General features: G+C 40.4%; 1 protein-coding gene across 1 annotated transcript in view; it reads right to left on the bottom strand.

The window, feature by feature from the left end:
• Positions 1-18693, bottom strand: part of RND3 (Rho family GTPase 3) — a 20158-nt gene extending 1465 nt beyond the window's left edge. Inside the window, exons 1-4 of the mRNA XM_007934937.2 lie at positions 18544-18693; positions 17990-18077; positions 4549-4658; positions 846-980 (exon numbers count right to left, since the gene is read on the bottom strand). Coding sequence (XP_007933128.1) covers positions 846-980; positions 4549-4658; positions 17990-18077; positions 18544-18693 — 483 coding nt within the window. The remainder of the gene's footprint in view (positions 1-845; positions 981-4548; positions 4659-17989; positions 18078-18543) is intronic.
• Positions 18694-25181: the final 6488 nt, after the last annotated feature.

The raw sequence follows: 25181 nt of genomic DNA, 5'->3' as shown, positions 1-25181 counted from the left end.
AAAAAAAAAAAAAAAAAAAAAAACAAACGACTGGGGTGACTCGCCGGCAAACAACAACAACAAAAACCCTCTTGCTATTTCAATATGAACCCTGTTTAGAACATGGTGCCAGGTTTTAAGAGAATGAACTTCTGAAACTGATTCTCCCTTATCTAAATACTTAGTGAAATGCTGGAGAAATGATAGATCTCTAAAAGATGGTTTTATAGAGTGTTCTACTTTACCGGCAACAACCTTTTTTAGTATTTTATTGTGCAGCTGACTGTAAAATGTGATTAACCCTCTTGATTTTGACCACATTATCTCTTAAATCTAATACTTAATTTTAAACCCCACAGGAGCTGCAGAGATATATAAGAGTAGCATTTGAACAACTACTTCTCTACTCAGTAATGAAACAGAACATGATTACGCTACTGAATGACACAGCATTCATATCATATCTACAAATTTGTCTTATTTATGTACATACATATGAACCTTTATACTGTAAGCCCCTGAAAGTATTGGGTTGTTTTTGACAGGGTCTAGCATCAAAATATCATCCTAATTTCAGCCACACTCTGCACCAGGTTCATTTAGTGCTCTCTCTGCATTCTTAAAAGTAATGTAAGCACGTACTGGGTGGAGGTGCTTAGAGGCTCACTGTAACGGCACCAGGCACAGAAACGCCAGCATTGTACTTACAGATGGTCACCACCTGGATATACGGTGCCCATTCTGCTCTTTAGTAAAGGATTGATCCCTTCAAGAAGGAGCTAATTTTTATTTGATTCACTATGAGTGATATTCCATTTTTCTCACTATTTTTAAAACCCACATATGTACACAGACAGCATACATACCTGGTCATATGACACTGGTGTTTGCCTGTGATTTGAGAGCTCTACTAATGTACTAACATCTGTCCGGAGGTCAGACTTGCAGCCAACCAATAGCATTTTGGTGTTGGGACAAAATTCCTGGATTTCACCTTTCCACTATGGAAAAAAACAAACAAAAACAAGAGTTGAAAAACTAACAAAGTTCCGACATCCATATAATGAAGAAACAAACTCCCATTTATCTTCTAAATAGATACTATATTTTATTTCTTGTTAATGTGGATCCATTAGGGCATGTGAATATCTATGATATCTATTCTCTCTGTCTGTGATTCATTATCTGTCCACAGTATGAGAGACTTGTTGAGTGCTGTCGGAAGGTACTTTCAACAATTTCTTAATTATTGGGATATCTCTGAAAGATAAAAGTGCTTCAGGCATAATTATATATCCCAGTCCAGTGAGTGACTATATTCTTGGCTATGCTGAGTCAGTACTTCCCAGTGTGTGATGCTGGGAATAAGGCAGAGTTAATACAAGAAGTATGCATTCACTGACTTCATCAATAAAGACTGAACGGCCACCATACGCTGGGACCCTACTTAGATAGTGAAGGGAGAATTTCCTGCCTTCAAGGAGTTTACAGTTGAGTGGCTGAATCAACACAGACCATGACATCTACAAAGAACCATTTCCTGGGCTATCAGGAAGGCATCTGTGTCCTGTACTTCTTATGCCCCTTAAGTTACATAAGTAGTTAAATGTTTCAATTTAGTCTAATTTGCCTAGTTGTTTACTGCCCTAAAAATAATTATTAGGGCCTCCAGAAATACAAAGGCAGATAATTCCAATTATTCTTTAAAAGAGCAAATGCATTTTTTTGTGGTTTCACTTCCTCAAGCTTGAGATACCATCAGATTAAGAGTCAGGGGTTCAGGGTGTTCACAGCAGAGTTCTGGCTCTGGGAAAGGAGTAATTATTGGGGCTGAGATAGAAAAGTGGTGCCTGACTTTCTCCTCCACATTCACAAATAGGTATTAAGCACTCTACCAAGTATTGTGGTGGCAACAACATGTGGTTTTACTATGAATTGGAACTGACTTGATGGCCATGGGCATTTCTGGGAGTTTGCCAGAAGAGTCTCTGGGTGCAAATGGTTAATACTGTCAATGGCTAACCAAAAGGCTGGAGGTTTGAGTCCATCCAGAAGCACCTCGGAAGAAAGGCCTGGCAATCTTCTTCTGAGAAACCAGCCATTAAAAACCACTATATATATAAAAAAAAGTAATTAACCTCTGACACACACGGGGTTGCCATGAGTTGAGTCAACATGATAGCAACTGGTGGTTGCTAGGTTCCAGAAAGGAATTTACAGCATAGCGGAGGTGATAAAGTCATGTATATAAATGCAATACTAGATAAGAGAGACACTTTTTAGGAGTAATTTAAAAGACCACCAGAGGAAACATCTGCAAATTTATAGGTGTGTTTTGAGGCAACAGACTCTAGTCCAAATACACAATTCCAGAGTAGACTGAATATAGTAATATACTTTCTTTAAAAAAAAAAAAAAAAAATTGTGATTTGGGTGAATGTTTACAGAGAAAAATTCATTTTCCATACAACAGTTTATAGACATTTTGTTTCATGACCTTAATGGCAATCCCTGTAATATAACAGTTTCTTCCCACTTCCTCCTCATGATTGATTATCTTTTCCCCATGTCCTTCTTTGCTATTCTGAATACAGTAATACACTTTCCATATGAGCCTAATTTGTTCATTGATTCCTTCCTTTCCTTTTCTCCTTTCCTTCCTTATTCCCTCCCCTCCTCCCTCTCTCCCTTCCTTCATTCTTTCCCCCTTCCTCCCTCCCTCCTGGCAGAATTATTTAGATGCATCTATCATATGTTAGGTGACACTGGAGTTAGAACTGGAAGGTGAATTGAAAAAAAGAATAAGAACTCTTGCCTTTAAGTCACTTTAACCTCTTTGATATTCAAAGACTTAAAAGGATTCAATTAATCAAGACGAAATATAGCAGGATTTCATGGGCCTTAAGCTTCACATGGATGTAAAGCACATTCATTAGTATCTATAAGGCCAAAGACACTATTCATTTGTTCTTAGAAGACAAAAGCAAAATAAAACAGAAGCAAAGCTTTTCACCATAAATTATGCATAACCTGATACTATACCAACTAATAACTCCAAAATAAATGGCATCTCTTTTATCTACAGAGAAGAACTAGACATGTTATGTTGTTCTTCAGCTGTGCAGTGACTCTGGCCTCCCTTGGCATGTCTAGCAACTGTTTACAAGCATTAAAAACAGGAAAGTATCTGATAAACATTAGCATGGTTTGTGTTAGATACACAACATTACTCAAGATTAAAAGGCGTTAAGCAAAACAGATCCTTTGATGTGATGAAATTTACATTCATTGAACTAACTATATTTGTAATGTTTAACAAAAACAGGGGCATGGTTTACCTTCAAACGCTAATTTCATAATGACACAGGGACAAGCAGTCATATGGGAGAGGAAACTATAAACCCATGAGAACACACAAGATACAAACACATTCCATTAAAAATTACAACCAAATGGGAACGAAAAAACACCCAGGCCAACCACATGGATGTTTCTTCCCCTCACATTCCTACTGTACCCTGATGTGATCACATGGGTTAGCACTCAGCATATACTGTCTGTTCTCCACCACATCCTCTGTCTAAGTCTTAGAAGAGAAGAAGGGATACTCTAGGAAGGGTCTGATTCTCCAACCCCACACTACTCAGGTGAGGGCTGACAATAGTTAATAAATGCTAATGTGTGACTTCTAGAATTACTTCTATAACTGACCTGTAGAGGAATTTCCCTTCCTCCCAGGGGCCTCCCCTAGGACTTGTGACCACCCTGAAATAGGACTCTTCCTCCTGCCCTCAGACCGATTCCTTCCATAGTGCCATCAGGCCCCTCTTCCACCTACAGAACCTCACTTATGTTAACCTTTGGACCCCCAGTATATGCTTTGTAATCGATATCATGTTTACTACAACTGTTTTCATTAGTCTGACATTTGACCTTTTATCATAAGTCACCCTGTCTAATTTCTGGAAACATACCCCTAATTCCTCCTATATTTGTTCCATCTGTGTTTCTAATAAAAGCTTCTTAATGAAACACAACATCTATATTATATAAAATATTAAAATAGTTATTATTATATTCATTTCAATATCTGAATTAGGGTCAAATGGAAACCTGTAAATAAAGGCGAAATCTACTGGGTGACTAAAAGAATAGATGAATAAAGGAAAAGAAGGAAGGAAGAAAGAACAGGAGGGAAGGGAGATGGGAGGGAGGAAAGGAGAAAGAGAGGGAGAGGAGGAAGGAGGAAGGAAGCCATGTCTGACAGTAGTCAAAAATAACTGTTTTTGGCTACATTATTTTTCTCAGAAAGACAAACATGGAGGTTCTTAAAAGGGTATTTTGATTCACAGCTTTATAAAACAAAACCTTTTAGCAAGTTCGTCATCAAAACTAGTGACACACATGAGTGGTATCCTTGTTTTGGCGTGAGTGTGTTCTCTTCAGTGTTTAAATTACAAAACACAAGGTGTGGTATTACCTAGAGTACTGGAGCTGCCCAGCCAACCACATATTTCTATTTTGCACATTGTCCAGCACTGAGCTGTGCCACCATCCCCCAGCACTTGCCTTTTTTAGGACACTATCCAGAGTCTCTGGTCTACTAATGTCAAAGCAAATCAGCACAGCATCAGAATCCGGGTAAGAAAGGGGCCGGACATTGTCATAGTATGGAGAACCTGCGAACAAACAGACACAAGTTTTCAGGTGAAAATCCCCTTTGCCTGTCATGCATTAACTTTGCCATTTCAAGCTAAGTCCTTTGAATTTCACATCACAGCTCCACCCCTGCTTCCCTTAATCCTTGTAAAAGAATGTAAACAAACAAACAAAAGTCAGGTTAGTAATCTATTTCTTTCTACCAGAAGATAAGTAAATCCTCCCTGTCTGACTTGAATTCAAGGGAGGGGTCAGGCAGGATCTGATGTTGAAATCTGCAAAGTTTAGTGACTGGAGCCCAAAGGCACCCAGCGATTCCAAGATCCTGGAGACTCCAGGCCTTGAGTGCAAATCCTTCTCCACCACCAAATGGGGGGCAGGTAGCTTTAGGACTGACTCCCTGTGTCAGTTTCTTCATTCATAAAATACAGATGACAACAGTATCTCCCTCTCACTGACATCGGGAGCTCCAAAGAACCCAGTGAAGTTGAAAGAACGTGGAGACTCCAGGCCTTGAGTGCAAATCTTTCTCCACCACTGAATAGGGGGCAGTAGCTTCAGGACTACCTGCATCAGTTTCTTCACTCATAAAAACATAGATGACAACAGTATCTCCCTAGGACTAAATAAATCCAGGCAGTGCCTGACATTTAATAAGGGATCAATGGGTATTAACTATGGTTATTACTATTGTATTGTTGTTTTTGCTATTGTTAAAAGCTGAGTGGAAGCAAGCATCATAAACTGAGTTAACTTCATGGGAAAGAGACCAAAAGCAGGGATTACTCTGACATACAAAGACGGGAATGAATGGGTGAGGGAGGAAAAGTGGGTTGGTGCAGCTAGACAAAGAGAATCATGTGAAACCACATCAGTGTCCTTGTCCTGTTTCAAAGTAACAAGTTTGGGTAAGTCTTTAACCTTTGAACTTGCTTACTAAAACTTATCCATAAACCTTATATAGACTTTCATCCTGTTATAAGCAAAGAATAAATGCCACATTGGATCATGTCTCTTTTTTCCACAGTTTTATCTCAGACAGTGACAGTGAACCATGATTCAAAGTAGGCCAAGTTAAACCCAAGGTCCCCCAAAGGTTCACATTGAAAAGCCAGTTGCCATCAAGTTGATTCTAACTCATGGTGACCCCAAGGGTATCAGAGTAGAACTATTCTCCACTGTGTTTTCTATCGCTGATCTTTTGGAAGCCAGACCTTTCTTCTGAGCTGGACTCAAACTGTTAACACCTTTCAGTTAGCAGCCAAGTGAGTTAACCATTTATACCACCTAGGGACTCCAAAGGTCCAAATCACCAGCCAACTGTTTTAACTATAGAACTCTTGAATCTTTTAGAAAATGTCTCCTATTTCTTTAAGAATTACAAAGGATAGGCAATTACATGAGGCCAATAATTATAAAATGATAGGATTTTAAATTAAATACAGCTTGACAGTAGCCACTTTTTTTCTTCTCAGTATACTGGCATTTCACAAGTATAACATTGAAAAAAAAAAATCACTTTACTAAGCTAAGAAATATACTACTAGTATTTGACTCCAAAGTAGAGAAAGAAAATCTAAATCACCGAAGTCTGTCTGAAATCCAATTTCGTTTTGACATCATTTTCTCTTTCTAGCAGAAAAACATGACATGCTGTCCCCTGATAAATCAAAACCTCTACAGTCAAAGTCAGGAGGAGAGAGAGACTACAAAGAAGCTTTTAAAATAATCTTTTACATTTCTATCAAAACAAAAATTTTCAGGAGCCTATTCTTGTGATCTAGAAGTTACTGGTGTTTGGGCGAGTTGCTGTCTATTTGCAGTCTTTCTGGGTCCCTCAGATTCAGTATGGGACTCCAGGCAACACTGTGGCTTTCTTACTCATAGCATTAGAGATGGAGAGTGACAGCTTCAAACCACGTATGTTGGCTAAACAGGGAGAAAGGAAAGCTCTAGGAATCAGGAAGAAAAGTGTGAACAAGGAAGCCAGGATTTCCCATGAGCTGTAGCAGCTCCCTTCCCACATCTGGAAACACAGCTCTGATGAAGCAGAGGCTGCCAAGGGCAAGATAATTTCTAAAAGCTTTAAGATTTAGTGTTAGGAAATCAAGTCATTTTAAATATTGAGGCAAATTAGAATGAGAGTCTCAGAAAATGTCAAGCTATGGCTGCCTTTTCAGCAACTCAAAGTGTCTGAAGATTAAGAGAATAATTCACAAATAGTTTACCAATTTCAACACGTTTGAGAGAAATCAGACATGAGATGGGAATGAATGGGTGAGGGAGGAAAAGTGGGTTGGTGCAGCTAGACAAAGAGATATATCTCCATATATCTTGCGTAACAAGATATATGAAGTTATTGGTATCTATTTCTGTGTTAGTTCTGGGAAGTTCGGGCTTTCGCAATTACAAACTTTCCTGTTTCTATGTCCAAAGTTTAACTTTTACACAGTTTTTGCTGTAAACATTTGGGAGTTTCTTCCCAAACACACAATAAGGAAATTCCAAATTACAGAGGGAAATCCAAGTACCTGACCTGTACATGAGGGCTTCCTCTGTTCTTCCGAGTCCACAAGAATTACCTGACCCCAAACCCATAAACCCATAAAGTCAGAGCTCCCAACAATTAGGATTGTCAGGAGCCAGAACAGGTTTCAGAGATTTCCTTTCCTGGAAATCACCCACATTAAGACAAGTATCTCTCTGTAGACATTTTCCGGTTTCAATCAGACCTGAACTTCTAAGGTCTTGGTATGTGAGTGCTTACTGATAACCTCAGATGAAAACTGCTCTTTACAATGTAGATCAGATTTCCCAGATTCCCAAATCAGAAAAGGCATTTGGAGAAGCACAAAGGTGCTAGACTATTTAACATTGGGACTACCAGGAAAATCCAGAGAAATGGTTTCAAGGTTTAGGAATTCACCACGTGGCTGCAGAGAATTCCCCTCCCTTTGTGTACTGTGTTTCCCCTCCCCCACCTATTTATGGCCACAAAGGAGATCTGGCTTTGTCTTCAACCCTCTGTCAAGATGGAGACTCCTGTTTATAAGAATCCAGAGAGCTGACTTCTGTTCTTAATGGGTATATATCCAAATAACTGGAAAATTTAGTCTTTGGTCTGATTTTAAAATGAAACTGATTTCTCAAGTTAAACAGAATTCTCATGGAAATTTGTTGCATTTGGTTAACATTTTGAATGAAAATACACATGCAGTGTAAAAGTTCATGAGAAACAAATCACCTTGCTTGTGGACTGAAAGAGGTAATTTTTAAGAGCTTTAAGAAGACCTAATTAGGAATGACATTTTGATCTAGTCTTATTACTTTTGCTAATGAAGAGTGCTGCTTTCAGAGCAACTAGAGTGTCCAAAGGTAGCAATAAAAATCATCTCCACATTTATTACTTACAAGCATAATTTGCCTAACCACTAACTACAAGTGCAATGTGCCATTAAAAATAACAAGAACACAACTTCATCAGATATTTTTAACAGGTTAAGGTTAAAACTTTTTTTGGGGGGGGGGGGTCAAAAATTTCATTCTATAGAAATACAAAAAAACAAAAACAAAAAAACCTCTTCTATTAGGAAAGCCTAAAAAGCCATCAGGTGAGCAAGTGCTTCACCAATGAAAGTTCTGTGTAATGTTAGTGTTTACTGTTTAAGCATGCTGAATTCTTCCCTATTCGTTCTTATTATGTTCAAGCTACTGCACAAAGGAAGTTAGGAAACAGAAGAGGGGAGAGTGCATGGTGTAATCATAGACATGTGTGGGACAACCTACCAGCCAAGGGGGGCAGGAGGAATTCTAGGAATGCTCCCGTGAAGTTAGAAGTAGTATGGGGAGGCTGAGGTGACTGAAGTTACCAAGCAGAAAGTAAGCCCATAAAACAGGAACAATACATTTCCCAATTTCTACATCTCTCCAGACAAGTCTCAAGATACTATGTTAAGCTAAACAGCAAAAAAAAAAAAAATGAATTTGTATAGATTTTGTCTTAAGATGCCTTTGAGAACCTTCTACAGTAACTGTAGAATTAAACACTACAAGACAGAGAGCTAAACATTTTTCCTATGAATGAGCTTAATGTTAACTGTGGTATCTTAAGTGTATACTGACATATATGTACATAGAATATGCATACATATGTACAGAATACATACAGTTAAAGTCAACAAGTCTAAGTACTGAGCTTTCATCGTCAAATAAAACTCTTTCACAATGTGTGGAATATGCTTCATGCAAATGGAAATTCTCACATGCAGTAGCACAGTTCATTTCTCTTGGTGGCAGAATGCCTAAGGCATTTGACTGCTAACCAGAAGGCTGGCTGTTCAAACCCACCAGCTACTACTCAGAAGGAAGACTGGGCAATCTACTTCTATAGAGATATTGCCTCAGAAACCCAAGGAGGGGTCACGATGGGTGGAATCGACTCAATGGCAGTGAGTTTTTTTTTAATATGAAACTTCAAACACTCAGGACTGTTCCAAGGTCCTTTCTTATTCTGTCAGACTTTCAAAGGGAAAACTTCATAAAACTCCATATTGTAAAAAACTATACCACATGTACAAAATGCATGCTAAAAACATACAAATGTTAAGGGGTCTGTCTAGGTGTAGATTATGATAAGTATATGCTGGAGGTTCTCTGAGTTCCTCAAATTTGACAAACAGCAGCAAAGTTCTAAAAGGCTTTTAATATTTCAGGTCTATCCGTCTTTGTCTTCAAGATCATTAATTCTGGGTGAGAAGATTTCCAACCCAAGAATAGTCAGAGTGCCTCACCCAGAAACTAATTCTTCAGACACATACCTGCCTGCTTAAGTCACCCTTCACAAAGATAGAACACACCATATATGTACATAATTAAATGTATATGTAAGAAGATTCATGCCCAAAAGGGAAGCTTTAAAAAATCTGTTGCAAAACCAGTTTGAAAGCCGTGAGCCTTTATAGAGTCTGAGAACTGAAAACTCTCCCGGTTGAATATTTCATAAATACAACTTCTCTTGCTTGAATCTTATACTGAAAGGAAACAAAATAAAACTTCCCTTCCTCCATTAGAAATTCCTACCAGGAAAAATAAAAGTAGTAATACAGCATATTTTTGCTTAGTAAGTATATTCACTTTTGGTATTTTCAGTGACCACCAAATGAACATCTGTAATAAACAGCAGCTAACACATGAGAATGTATGATGTGTCCTACAAGTTACCATTTCCTCATGCCATAACCAGAGTGAAAGCTTTGAATTAGCAACAATCTCAAGAATGTGAATCAAGTCTGGGCAGAACTTTTGAATCTGGCTCAGTTTGAGATTCTGCTTAACACTTTTTCCGAGTAATGTGTACTATAAATGCCATGCCAACAAACAGGCAACAAACCGTTCTCGTGAAGGACATTTTATTTGCTGCTTCTAGTGAGTTTGGTTTTATTATTCATTCTGGTTAATAAGAACTATGAGTGGATTTTGTGAAAATCTGTGGGCACTTATGTATTGCTATAATAATGGAAACACTATTGCCTACTTCTGGGGGCACTGCAAATACATAGTTGGATACAAATTCAGAGAGGTAGAGACAAACTTGGTATTTTTGAGCTTTAAAGCTTTAGTTTATATTCCTCATCTCATCGAGATACAAAAAAACATAAGAATCAAAATATTTTACTTATAGTGGAACCATAGTGAGTCATATAGTTGTCACGGAAAGAGTAGGTATGCATAATTTTTGAAAATTGCATTATCATTGACTGACAGATTGAAATTTTTATGTTTCATATAATGCTTAAGAGGTTCCATGATACTGTGTCATCATGCTCATTTTATAAAACCAACATGCCTAACACCTGGCTGAATTTCTGAGCAGCTTACATTCCATGTCAATGAAACATCTGATTTGCTTAGGGGGATTCTGAGTAAAGTTGCCAATCTGTACCAACTGAGAAGACATTTAAAGGCTATCGGCTATCAGAAAATGACTGAGGCTCAACTAATTCATTTGGCATAGTCCACCAGGCGCCATGAGCTAACTAGAGAAACTAATTGTCCTTAGTGTCATACCTGCATGCAAAAGAACTAGATTAAATGGGAAACATCTGGTTATTTCAGGTGGTGTCCGAATGGCCTATCTGGACACCTCAATGAGTAAGCAACTAGCAAGAAACCAGACTGTAGAGCGGAAAAGAAGAAGAAGAAGAAGAGAAAAAAAAAAGCCCTAAATGGGGTTATAATTAAAAATTTAAAAAAAGAAAGAAGATCTAGAGACAGATGTACTTAGAAAAGGAATGCATGATTCTTTTTATTTTTTCCCCCCAATTAGTAGTTTATATGGAAAATGTTGCATGGTAGACAACTCTCCAAAAGCAGCTTGGTGTATTGGTTCTTAGAAACCACCATTCAAACTTAGAGCTGACTGTTTTGCCTTAATCTGTTGTTTAAGTGAGAAAGCTCAAGTGAAGTGTTGAATCTGGTTCTAAATCTTGAAACTCTAAGCTCTTCTGAATCATTATCATCTTATGAAAACCTGGTTTTCTGCACGCTCTTGTTATTAACATCACAAAGCAATTATGTTCTTTGTCTCCTTTATAAATTCTTACCCTCCCCTTTCTCTAAGGTTAATTTAAGTTAGAATTCTTCAACATTTAGAATCTTGTTTTCCCTTGCAGCCATTAAACTTAAGCATGTTTCCATGTAGGATGTAAGTTAATGACCTCTAAAGGACTGTGTTAACTTCTAGAGAGAAAGAAAGGAATTGTGGTTGGCTTCCATGAGCACTGTGTCACCAGTCAAGGGGTCTAGGCTGGCCATGTGGCCTTTAACAATTCTTTAGGTCTTGTTGAACCCAGCTTTAGAACCTCCAGGCTCACCCTCCTTTGCACAGGTATTAAAGCACCAAAGATGAGGAAGTTTGTCCATGTCCCCTTATTTGTCCTGTGGAGTATTCTCAGAAGGTTCCTTGGATGAACTTCTTAACTACATTGTTCAAGGTCCAGCTCATAGGCATCTCTTCCCAACTAAACCCTCAACGCTTATCTTGGTTTCTCATTTGATTTCCTTATGTGACCTTAGGAAAACCTTAGTAACTTTAATTCTACGGTTCCCTATTTTTCGACCACCTTTGTATGCCTTGATAACCTAACTAGACTGTGTGTACCTTGAGGGCAGGTGCTGTTCTTTGCCCAATTGTGTACCTCCCCCCTATAACATCTAGCAAGGTGTATGCACACAGAATGTCCTAAAACATGCTTACTGATTTAATAATCATTTCTATATGTCTTACGCAAAAAAAACCAAACCAAACGCACTGCCATTGGGTCCAATTTCAACTCACAGCAACCTCCTTTGGGTTCCTGAGGCAGTAAATCTTTACTGAAGTAGACTGCCCAGTCTTTCTTCTCTTCTTTCTGCAGAGTGGCTGCTGGGTTTGAACCACCAACCTTCTGGTTAGCAGTCAAATGTGTTAATTTGTAAGTTCAATCACAAAAAGGGGACCAGTAATCTGTTCTGATAGGAGCTCTAGTAGCATAGTGCCTAAGGCACTTGACTGCTAACCAGAAGGATGACGGTTCAAACCCACCAGCCACTCCTCGGAAGGAAGGTTGGGCAATCTACTTCCGTAGTGGTATTACCTTGGAAACCCAAGGAGGGGTCGCTGTGAGTTGGGTCTGACTCAATGGCAAATAACAACAAATCTGTTCTGAAGCTGCTTTTCTGGACTAATTATACACTAATTTCCAAACTGCTGAAACATTTCCATCCCTTTTAATAAAGATTTCACCGAGATCATTCTTCAAATTTGACGTATAAGATATAAATTTAATAGTATAAAGTTGTGTTTACCGAGCCTTTTCTCAAAGTAAAAACCAAACCAAACTCATTGTCATCCAGTCAATTCCAACACATAGCAACCCTGCAGGACAGAGCAGACATGCCAGATAGGGTTTCCAAGGCCATAAATCTTTGTGGAAGTAGACTGTCACATTTTTCTCCTGTGGAGCAGCTGGTGGGTTCAAACCACTCCCCTTTAGGTTAGCAGCTGAGCGCTTTAACCACTGAGCCACGAGGTCTCTTTCATCAAAGTAAGGTAGTGAGATAATTAAGAACATTTTTTCCCTCCCTTTTCCTTTAGGTAAGACGCTCTGGCAGCACCGTGGTTGGAAAATTCCACTGTGAAACAATAGGTTGGCAGTTCAAACCCATCAACCACTCCATGGGAGAAAGATGAGGCAGTCTGCCTCTTTAAAGATTTACCGACTTGGATACCCATATGGGACAGTCCTACTCTGTCCTACGTGGTCATTATGAGTCAAAATCAACTTCCTGGTACTGGGTTTGAGTTTTTTTTAGGGAAAAATAAAATTCAAAAAAAAAAAAAAATCAGAGACCTGCTTTCTCTGTTAATACTAAAATGAAGTCAGGAAGTGCTAACTTAAGTACTCATGGCCTAAAAGCAGCTTATATCATGACAAGATTAAAGAGTGTTTGTAAGGCAACAGCATAGTTATTGTGGGAAAATTCTAACAGCTGAATTGAATATTTTAAAACTAATAATATGCCTTACATAAAATGTGCATTAACTTGCCTTGGTTAATAGCTGACATGAATGATTATTACTCCCTGAATAACATGTGCTGAAATTACACTGCAATCAAATCTCATAGGAAAAGATATGGTGATTCTGGAATGACTAAAGTTTCTATTATTAGTAGGCATTTGGCCTCAAACTGAAAATTATTTCTACGCTTGGCAAATGTGGTAGATTTTGAAGCACAAGACACTGGAACTACTTTGGTCTCATTTATCACTTTAAAATGTTGAAACCATTGGCCATTGTTTTGTAAAAAGTCACCGTGTGAATTTGAAAATCATTGGAATCATTTCTGCAACTATTAATGAAAATGCTTATCTCATCAATGAAAAGGAAACATTTCTCAGTAAAGTCAGGAAATTATGGCCCTGTACCTAAAAGAATACCTTTAATCTCTTCACCCCACTTTTATAGAATTCACAGAGCTTTTTTTTTAACCAAGTTTTGTTTACTTTTTTTGGGGGGGAGGAGGGATGAAATAACTGTAAGCAGCCATAAGACATCGTCTGGGCATTGTGGCTGTTTGGTGTGTTCCTGGGGCAGGGAGAAGAAGCTGTTTCCTAATAGCTGAGAATACATAAGCACTAAGGATGCTTGTCAAGGGAGTACACAACACCAGGTGGACCAGGACACTAGAATTTAGGTATTAACTGGACTCCTCATACATGACAATGAGCTACAGTAAGTGGGGAAAACTTCCTTCTCCCCACTCCTAGCCTCACTGCCTTATCCAGACTGTAAGATACTTACAGGCAGGACCATGTTTTATTTAACATTATGGCCTAACAGAAAACCTAAAAAAGTAAATGCAAAAAGAAGGAAAAAGAAAATTTTAGTTACTGTACCATCAAAAAGGAGCTCTGGTGGCACAGTAGTTAAAACACTGGGTTGCTAAAGTAAAATGTCAGTGATTGAAACCCACCAGTTGCCTCACAGGAAAAAGATAAGGCAGTCTGCTTCTGTAAAGATTTATAGCTTTGGAAACCCAATGGAGTAATTCTACTCCATCCTATAGAGTCACCATGAGTCAGAATTGACTCAATGGCAGTGGTTTGGTTTTTGTTTTGGTTTGGTACCATCAAACGTGCAAAACAAATTATTTCCTTCTCTCGTTGCTGAAGTCCCTGGGTGGTACAATGGTTAAAGAGTTGGCTACTAACCAAAAGGTTGAAAGTTCAAGTCTACTTAGAAGAAAGGCCTGGTGATTTGCTTCTGAAAAATCACCCATTGAAAATCCTATGGAGTACTGTTCTACTCTCACACATGAGGTTGGCTTGAATTGGAATCAACTCCAGGGTAAATAGGTTTTTACTAGTTTCTCTTGTTGCAAATTGGTCCTGCATATCCCTATACTTTCACTTTATGTTTTTTGCCTCATCTAAATTGGCAAAGTTTTGCCTGTGCATGATTACACAGTTGCTGGGGAAAAAAAGCAAACCACTTCTAGAAGCTGCTCAAGTATGGAGACCAGATGAGAGAACTGCTTCTGCCTCCTTAGTAATTGCCCCTCTGCCAAGAGACTAAATAGGACTTGTGTACTATTCAAAGGAAAATAGTCTGTGCCATCTCTCTCCCTAAGTAAAAAAAGATAAGCACACCTAATTTATGTAAGTAATATATAATCTTATAACTTCAGTTTTCCCCACTTACAAAGTTCTAGGAAGGGGAGAAAAATCTGACATTTAGGGCTTGAGACTTGGCTTGGATCTTCCCTCCAGATCTAAATTGATGGCAGCTGGAAAAAATAAATGTATCAGGAAGCATAAGGCACATGCCATTATTTTCACAACCTGAACTAAACAAATGTCTTAGTGGGCAAAGAAAATGTCAAACATTTGTCAAAAAATAATCCTGTTCAGAAATTTGCCATGAAAAGCATGAGATGAAATGGAAAAATGTTAAGATTCTGGGAATGATTAGTCACTGACGCAATGGTTTTTGTTAGATTTTACTCATGAATGACTAAATATTTCTGGTGGAAACAGTCTATTTTTAGTATTTAAACAGGGGTTGATGACTGTATTTAATTAACTAACATTTCACCTCATGAATTACCATAATGGAATCCTAAATAATTCCCTTATGCCTCTTTATTCATTTGTATAAATCTAAATTCCAACTAAGATTTCATTACTGGATAATTTTGCAGTGCAGTATTTTCTTAATCACAGTTTTCAAACCTTTATGTTTTTAGTGGTGCATGCATAGGTCTTTGTTTCATTAAATAAAAATACAAGTGATTATTTCACCACAGACTTCATTTCAGGTGATTATCTTTAATTTGATGAAAGGCAGTGTTTATAAATTTGCCATTCTTTCTGCACAGGTAATTCAGTGGTAATAAATGCCAGAAAATCTCATCTCCTTGGAAACTATGCATATGATTATGCATGTGTTCATTCAACAGATTTTAGTGGGTGCCTACTGTGTGCAAGGCATAGTGCTATGCATTGCAGACTATAAATTGTAAATTTTTGAAAAAACACTTGAAAATATCTGAAGTTATATTTATCTGTATATGGGAAAGATAGCCTTCAACTACTAACTGCTCATATATATATATATATACATATGTATTTCTTTTTTAATTTTTACTATTATTTTCTGGAGTTTGGAAAACAATGTGCCTTTTCTCTCCTAAAAAAAAAAAAAAAAAATCAATTTAGCCCTTTGGGCACCTAATCTCTCAGTTGGTGGTCCTGTGACTTCTGTAACTTGAGACAAGGGAAGTACAACCTAGCATTCCTTCTAAATCCACTTGTTCTTTCCCCTCCCTTTCCAAAAGAATCTCATTCCTATGTCCATTGGGAAGCCTGGCTCTGCCCAGCCCAGACCTACTGTAACTAAGAGCTGAAGCCAACCAACATCTTGGGAAGCACAAAGATGTGCTTTATCCAGTGTAGTAAATCCAAGAATTGTATAGCTGGGAGAGACCCTGCCTAGTGTCCTCTTCTCAGAAATGATGAAGATGAGATCCAGGGAGGTAGGGATTATCCGGGTAACCAGGAGCTATCTAAACACTGCTCTCTACAAACGTCTGGACCAGACCCACGGTCTAACCCATAAGCCTAAATAAATTTTATCATCCATTAGGTCCAAATGGGGCCTACTGTGGATGCGAGGGCGGGGCGCGGAGTACAGGTGTTAATTACTGACACCACATCAACTGTCCTGCACGATTTGTCTGGGAATTAGAGCCCATTAAGTAGTAAGCTGTGTAACAATTCCGATGATAGGAATTTCTGAAACAAGAAAATACTAGAGTTTCGTCTGTCACCTTCCCTATAGGTGCGAGTTTGTGCATGGATTGTCAGTACAAAACACCATGAGATCCTCATTCTGCCGCCTGTGGCAAGGCTGGAGGAAGTCTGAGCGTCTGGCACCGACCGTGAGAGGCGCTAGCGCGAGACCCGCACCAGCCTTTGTGCAGAGCCTGCCTCTGGCGACCCAGTCCGTCTAGTTCCTTCCCCTCGCTCGATTTAATCCCCTGCGTTCCTCGGGGGCTCCAGAGGTTAAAGCCGGGGGTTGTGGGAAGCTCGACCAGCCTAGAAGTACCTCCACGAAGCCACTCCCAGCAAAGCGTGGCTCCACCTCGGCCTCCCCGCCTGACAGCAAAGCCTGCGTGCTGGCACTTGTGTGCTCCTCCTCTCTAGTTTCACCCCAGATTTGGCTGGGTTCAGTCGCTACAGCTCAGGCCCCCTCCTAAACTCCCAGACTTAAGCTCCGGGACTTTCACTCTGCCTTCCCAGTGGCTCCTCCTCGACTGGTGATAGACTTCTTGGAAACAAGTACTCCTCGCCTACCCGCAATGCTGGCAGAGGCAGCGGACGCCCGGGTCTCAGTCCCCAACGCCCTGTGTCCAGCCCAAACTCCTAACTGAACCGCACTCTGGAAGCGTTCCCCTCGGCGGGGAACCTGGCCTTCTCTGCGAACACGCGCCAGGTCCGTGGGTGGGCGCATGGGAAGGCACTAACCCAGCATTGAACCCTACAACCCTTGAAAGTAACCCACCACGGGGCCAATGATTCAGCTGGACAAGGTCAAAGGCGAATAGCGCTCTTGGCGACCTGGCTGGCCAGCGGTGATGCAATAGGGGTCTGGCAGGAATGGCGTCGTCACCAGGGGCCTCGGGACTGCAGGTCACCACGGAGGCTATGCCGGAGGCCAACCGCAGCTCCCCTGCGCTGCCCTCGCCGCCTGCGCATTCCTTGCTGTAGTCGTCGCGAGCAAAGCGGCTGCCTGCGCTCACTGTACTCTCCTTCAAGCGCGGATTCTGCACGCAAGCGCGTCGCTTTGGGGATTTTTCTCCCTCCTCCCACACCTCCGCCCCGCCTCCCAGCAGGTTAGCCCAGGAGAGGCGCCCACTGCAAGCCCGGTGGTTCTGCGGTAGCGCACGTACTCCCCCCCCGCCCCAGCATCGGGCCACCTTGGTCGCCCCGGGGCGACTCGGTCAAGGCCCCTCGAGCAGACTGCCCACGGCCACAAGCAGCTCCAACTGCGAGGTCACACCGCAGACACAAAGCGCCCTCCTCTCCCCTCTTCTACCCCTCTGCCCCCACGCAGAACTGATAAAATTGTCACCCAGCAGGGAACGCGGAAATCCCTCCCAAAGGGGCAAGGTTAACGGAGGGGCGCAAAGAGCTGGAACGCGCGGGTCGGTGCAGAAAGCTCCCAGGCGTGGAGTCGCGAGAACCGCCTCACACCCCTGAGCGGCTGCAAACCCGCCCCAAGCGCCACGCGGCCCGAGGACTCGCTTACCCGAAGTGTCCCATAGGCTCAGCTCTATCCTTTGTGTGTCGATTTCAAAACTGGCCGTGTAATTCTCAAACACTGTAGGGACGTAATTCTGAACAAACAAAATGGATAAGGAAGAAAAGACGGTAAAGAGGTTAGCTTAAAATACATAGCACCCGCACTCTATGAAAATCGCCTTCCCACTCCACAATTAAAAAAAAAAAAAAAAAAAACACGCCAGTCTAAACTCGCGGACCCTTTCTAAGACCCCTATCTGAGCCTTACCCGCCCTAACCTGCTCTGCTCTTGGAAACATTTTGACCCAAATCTCACAACGCCGGTTCTGCATACGTGAAAGAAGTTTCTGAAGCTAACAGTCTTAGGTGCCGGCGCGTCCCAAGCTCTAAACGCTTCCAACCTACTTTGCCTTTTCCAGCAATCTAACCAGGGGGAAATAAGTTAGGGGCGAGAGATGACTTTAACAAGAAAAAATGGGTGAAGGATACAGAAGGAAGCTCACCCCGAGTCGGGGACCCCGCTGGTCGCCCACTCCTTGAAGCCCGGCCAGCCATACTCACCTCGGGGAAGCAGTCCTTGGCGAACACATGCAGCAGCGCGGTTTTCCCACACTGACTGTCTCCCACCACTACTATCTTGCATTTCACGTTCTGATTAGGATCCATGATAGATTTACTGGATAATTTCTGGCTGGCTCTTCTCTCCTTCATTGATCTTGCCTTATTTTCTCTTGGAACAGGAATTTTCCCTTATGAGGAAGAAAAATATATATAATTTCTCTCTATACAAAAAGCTGATATAAAAATAAATTTCAATGCTGTTGGGAACCCCTGAAAAGCTGCGCAGACAGGAGGGGAGCTAAAGGAGCAGACTCGTTACTCCCCTCTACAAGTTTTAAACCTGACTCCACACCTAGCCTCCCAAGTCCAATTCCAATCCGACTGCTTTGTTTCACGCTCTGTGCGCGGCTTTATAAGCGCGGCCTTCCAATCCTCTTCTTTCTCAATGAGAGAAGGAAACTGGCCCGCCTCCTCCCCTTTTATGGATCCTGGGAGTGAGCGTTGTAGCGTTACTTGACGAAAACGTAAACTGTGCGCCCTCTAGGGTTAGGAAGCGGGATCTATCTCCAATCCAACCTCTCGGACCACAAGAACGCTTTTCTGATGCATAGGGAAATTACACCAGGCCAGAAGGAGGTGGGAAACTGAAAGCCTGGGCATATTGGTCTTTCCTAGAATTCCTTTAAAAATATTTTAATGGGAACTTATCTACAGAAGCCTTATGAACATTTGTGAAAGCAAAACATTGTCTACTCAAGTTAAAACAGCAAGTTATAAGATGTAGGAAGAGAATCTTGGGGAAGGGTTAATTGGTTGTATTTTAAAAATTGTACCAGATGTATAGGTCATCAAACAATATCTGAGATTATTACACTAGAGGGAATTGGCTTGCCAGGATCACAATAATAGACTTCTGAAACCTGCCAGTTCAAATCATTCAGGAGGAGGTGAAAAGGTTTTGAAGGGTGAATGGGAGAGGTGGGAGGGAAGAAGAAAGAAAAATGGAAGATGCTCATACCAAATGACAAAAGCCATTGGAAATTCAAACCCAAAGCACCAGGAATTCAAACACACAGGCCAGCCCAGATGCCCCCATTTCAGTGAGGACAGGAAAAGGAAGGATACTGATATTGCCTTTTAATTATCTTTACCCTCCACCTCCCTTGAATCAAAGCACTCTAGTTTGGACCCAGAAGGTACAAACATCCCTAGCTGGAAAAAAGAAAAAAAAAAAAAAAAATGGCCCAGGCATTTGCTCTGTTTCCTATGAGAAGTCTTTCCTTTCTCATCTTTATATCCTGTACCCCCCAACAATTAGAAGTTTTCTGTTATTAAATTGTATTAAGAATATGAATCAAAACTAATTTACTGGGGGCTCTTATGGAGACTTCTAGGCTTGTAAATGAAACAGAGGTGAGGTGAAAGAAAACTCAGAAAGTTCAATATGGAGAGTGATAAAAGGCAATGTTTGTTGTTGTTGTTATGTGTCGTCCAGTCAGACCTGACTCATAGTGACCCCTCCTTGGGTTTCCAAGGCAGTATCACTACTGAAGTAGATTGCCCTATCTTCCTTCCATGGAATGGCTGGTGGGTTTGAACCGCCAGCCTTCTGGTTAACAGTCAAGTGCCTTAGTCACTATGCTACCAGAGCTCCTATAAGGCAATGAAGGTTGATTAAAAGCTATGATAGAAGTATTGAAATGGCCTATTCCATGCAGCTTCAGGAGCTCTCTTTCTTTCATGAGAAGAGAGCACTGGTGCCTGGGAAATGAGGACCCTGTCTTGGACTCAGTGTGTGGGGTTATGTTTATATAGGTTGGGGGCTGATCCACAGAGAAGTGGGTAGCTGGCTCTGCTGGGGTTCATAGAGCAGCATTTGCCAAGTTTTGTGCCATAGAGCTTTAGTTCTGTCTTCATACAGAGGCTTCTAGTTAGTGAAGGAAGCACTGTTACCCTTATCAAGCACTTGGACATGTTACATACCACAGCAGTTCCTATCAAGTAGATTCTGACTTATGGTGACCTCATGTGTGTCAGAGTATAACCAAGCTCCATAGGCTGATTTTTTGAAAGTAGATTGTTAGGCCTTTCTTCAAGAACCCTCTGGGTGGACTCCAACCTTCTGGTTAGCAATGAGCACGTGAACCGTTTGCACTACCCAAAGATATGTTACAAACACTAAAATGTCCTATAGAAAAGTAGCATACTTAACAGAGTTTAACCTTGGAGGCTGGAATCACAGAGGTGAACTTGGGTCATGAACTTCACATTTTCTAGCTGTGTGACCTTGGCTGAATTATTTAACCTCTCAAAGCCTCAATCTCATTATCTGTAAAATAGGAGCGATAATAGTAATTATGAGGAAATGCAGGCAAAGTTTGCAGAACAGTCCCTGACACAATAAAGAAGCATTGAATTATAATTTGCATGTAACTTATTTGCACTTCTCAAAACAATTGACTATACCTTGATAAATACTCATTAGTGGATTCACTACTTGGAACTTATGGGACATGTCTACCCCATCTTTTCTCAGATTTTTAACTTGGGAAGTTGCCCCTTCCCTGAGATATGATTCTAAATCTTGAACTGATGAAACCAGTGTGCTACTTACTCTAAGTAGCAATAATTATGAATTATTACAAATTGGCAGATCAATGAATTGTGTAATCATACGATTTATCTTCTAAGCTAAGACTCTTGAGAGCAGAAGTGGGCACTACTTATGATTATGTCAGGACAAGTGTAGTAAACAGAGTCTGTCCCAGGCAAATAGAAAGGTATAATCACTTTACCAATGAATAACTCCGAATCATAGTGGATCACTAATTTTGGAAATCAGGTAACCTGAATTTCCAGGAGTCTTCCAGATGCCCAGCAAAATTTAATGGCTGTGTAATAAAGTAGAAAAGCCAACTAACTGCTTGAAGTCACTGTGCTTTGAGTTCCTCTAGGGTAAAAATTCTATCTTTTTTTCTTCTTTGAATCTCCAGAGCCCAGTTTGTGGTATTTAATATTTCTTTAAATTCATTTAACATTTAATTCAGCAAATATTTTTAAACACCTGCTATATGCCAGTACTGTTCTAAGAACTGCAGATATAACAGTAAACAAGCCAAACCTATTTGCTGCTTTTACAGATTATAGGAGATAGATAATAAATAAGGAAGTAATTGCATAAATAAAACAACTGTACAAAGCTCTGTGAAAAAAAAATAAAAGAGGTTGGAATGATAAAGCATAGTAGGGTAGGGATTACACACAGTCGTCTGACAATGTCTCTCTAAGGAGGTTGAGTGTTCAATGCTAACAAGCTAGTCTTGAGAAGGTCCAGTGGAAGGAAGGCAGAGGAACCAAAAATCAAAAAACCAAACTCATTTGCATCAAGTCAGATCCCACTCATAGTGACCCCTCCTTGGATTTCTGAGGTGGTATCACTACGGAAGTAGATTGGCCAACCTTCCTTCTGAGGAGTGGCTGGTGTTTAGCAGTCAGATGCCTTAGGCACTACACCACCAGATCTCCTAGACAGAGGAACAGACTGTGGAAAGGTTGTGTGGAGGGAAAGGGTGCATTTGAAGAACAGAAGAAAGGCCACAGAGACTGGAGCCCACTGAAGGAGAAAGAGTGGGTAGTGAAACAGAAAGGAAACAGGTAATGAATGAATCATTGGACCTTGACATCATTGTCATAGAATTTGGATTCAATTGGCTATACTCTTACAGAAGCAGACTTCTATAGCTGTCTCCTATGAAGTAGATGGAGGGTTCAAACTGTTGACCTATTGGCTAGCAGCTGAGCGTTTAACCACCAGAGATCCTTAAATGATACCTAAAGTCCTAAACTTTTAACCTGTAATGAAAAGTTTTCCAGAAGAAACACATTCATAGATGTGAAAACCCATCTAAGGGAATCCAATATTATCAAATGTCCTTCCTTTTGCTATTCTATTTGTCTTTCTATTAACATCTCTCAAATTTACACCCAAAAGAGACAAAACAAAAATTTCTATATGACTTGGTTAATAAACCAGACATATTTAGTTGCCCTAAGAGATTTAATCTTAAAAATTATTTTGGTTGTGGTTAATCCTTTACTTACTAGGAGGGACTTCTCCCCAATCCATAGAAACTTCATCCCCCCTGACACAAAAAGAGCTGAATTCCAGTCTGAGAGAAAGATCACATTTAGGGATAGGATTAGACTGATAAAGAACAGTAGTTCTGTGTTCTTTCTATAAACTGTGGACTACATGGCAGGAAATTTGGGTTTTAGTTCAGGCTAAACCAAAGGAACTCTGGTGGCATAGTGCCTAAGACATTTGACTCCTAACCAGAAAGCTGGCAGTTCAAACTCACCAGCCACTCCTCAGAAGGAAGGTTGGGCAACCTACTTCTGTAGTGATACTGCCTCCAAAACCAAAGGAAGGGTGCCGAGGTCCAGCCTCAGCTGTGGATCTCTGGAGGGAGAGGTGGCATCGGCAAGATGATGGAGACACACTCACACAAGATGAAGATGTGCCCCACATAATGAGGTGGATTTCTTTATTTTATACTGTTTTGCAGATTACAAATGACAAAGCAAAATGACAAACCCACAATTCTAGGTACATGGCTGTGGGCTATTAACTTTCCAAAACTATTATTAAACTTATAAACTAAACTTACATCTTATCTTATCTAACTTATCTATCATTAACATTATAAAAATAAAATGTGCTAGACAATGAGGTTAACTAAAACATGAAAAAATGGTCAGGGTGAAGAATACAACATGGGGCCAGAACATGTGACCCAACCTTGTGGTTGGCACTATTCTTTGAATTACCACCAGTCTGGGGGTGCAGATGGGTCTGCATAGTCCAGCAACATATACTTGTGGCCTTTTAGTTTCTTAAAATAACTGTTCCATTGCTTAATTAGAGTATGTCTCTGTGCAGTAGTTTTACATCTAGGCCCTGATCATTTTAATATCTCTAAGAAAAGGGAGAGAGTTAAAAGGAACTTTTTTTCCATCTCCCCACACCATTCTTTTACTTTCTATGTATGCCCCAGTATAAGGAAGAGGAAGGTTAGGCCATCGGGAAGGTTTAGGCTCCCCTCCCCGAGGAGGATACTAAAGTCTACCATTAATTCTATAAGCTACATTAAAAGGAGGCTTAACTGTAGGAGGCAGCCACTTAGGCCAAGGTTTTTTCCTATCAGGAGTAATCCCTTTTCTATGTTGTGTTGCAGGGGTTGGTATTGTAGGAGGTTGAGTAGCCATGAGATCTTTCCACCAATGTGAATTCTCAATGTCTTTAGGATTCCCAGGGGCCTTTCCAGCTCTGGCTCATCATGGGGATTTTTAGGAAAACCGGGGTTTTTGGAATTGGAAATCAGAGAGTCATCTGGAAGGTGGCCTGATTCATGGGAAACATGAAAATCAGTTTTGGACCCTCTGGGATGAACCAGAAGGGGCATGATCACCATAAAGATTATTGTAACAATTAAGATAATGGATCAGAATACAATCAGAAGTAAAGATGGAAATGGTTTCTGCCCAAGACTCTTGACAGCTGGAGCTTTGTCAAGCAGCAGTCGTAGAGGTCTGGGCATCGCCAGAAGGGGTCGCTATGAGTTGGATCTGACTTGACGGCAGTGAGTTTGGTTTTTTGGAAACCAATGCACTGTCTGACCTTGGGCAAACACTGACTGAATTACTTTCCATAGTTTCATCCTTACATAAGGGTGATAATATCTGCCTCCTTTAAACTTCACAAAAGGCCTACTTAGAAATTCCTGTGTCCTATACTTTCAAACATTCTTCTTTAGAAATTTACTACATCCAAGTCCTCATTTATCGATGTGGTTAGGTTCTGAAGGCCAGATCATTTTGTGAAAATTGGTGTTATTAGAAAATGGAGAATGACATTAGATCACAAAATGGAGGATGATTATATCATTATAAAACTGCCAAACTACTGAGAATCATGGCCCAGTCAAGTTGACTCATAACGTTAACATCATGACCAGCATTACTCTTGCCTTACACTTCAGTGATTGTTACTGGCAGACATATGTTGTTAATGCACAAAAAAATCAGATAGCAGATTTTTTTTGCTATTGTGGGAATGTAAAATGTCAGATAACCAGATAATCAGTAAGTGAAGAGTAGGTGTACAGACACTTCCCCTTTAAGGTTCAGTGTGAGCTCTTTCGGTGTGAGCTCTTTGCTCACAGTGGAATATTTTAAGGGACAATCTTAATTGTTTATTCATGTCTGCCTGCCTTTCTTCAGACTCCAGCAGAAGTATTTGAAGGAGCAAGTGCACAGTGAGGAGAAAATACAGGTCCTTTAAAGGAATCATCAATGGAGCAAAGAGATGACATAAAAAGCAAGAAAGTATGCAGGATGCCTTCATAGACATTATGTCAGAAAATATGGATATGAGTCATAGGTATTCTCTTTGAGAATTTAATAAGATGGTGGGTATAAAATGGTTTCAAATACATGAAGTTCAATATAAGGACAAGGATAAAGTGTAATGTGTAACCTGCTTTTCACTGAAGGAGAGTATGTTTACAGTTGTCTCTTCTTTGCCATGGTCAGAAAAGGGGGGCAACTTACCCACTCTTACTAACATCAACAAAATCGGG

This window comes from Orycteropus afer, unplaced genomic scaffold, assembly GCF_000298275.1.
Source record: "Orycteropus afer afer isolate SDZICR_OR568_19922 unplaced genomic scaffold, OryAfe1.0 scaffold00023, whole genome shotgun sequence".
NCBI lineage: Eukaryota > Metazoa > Chordata > Mammalia > Tubulidentata > Orycteropodidae > Orycteropus > Orycteropus afer.
This window is presented reverse-complemented; position numbering and strand designations above follow the sequence as displayed.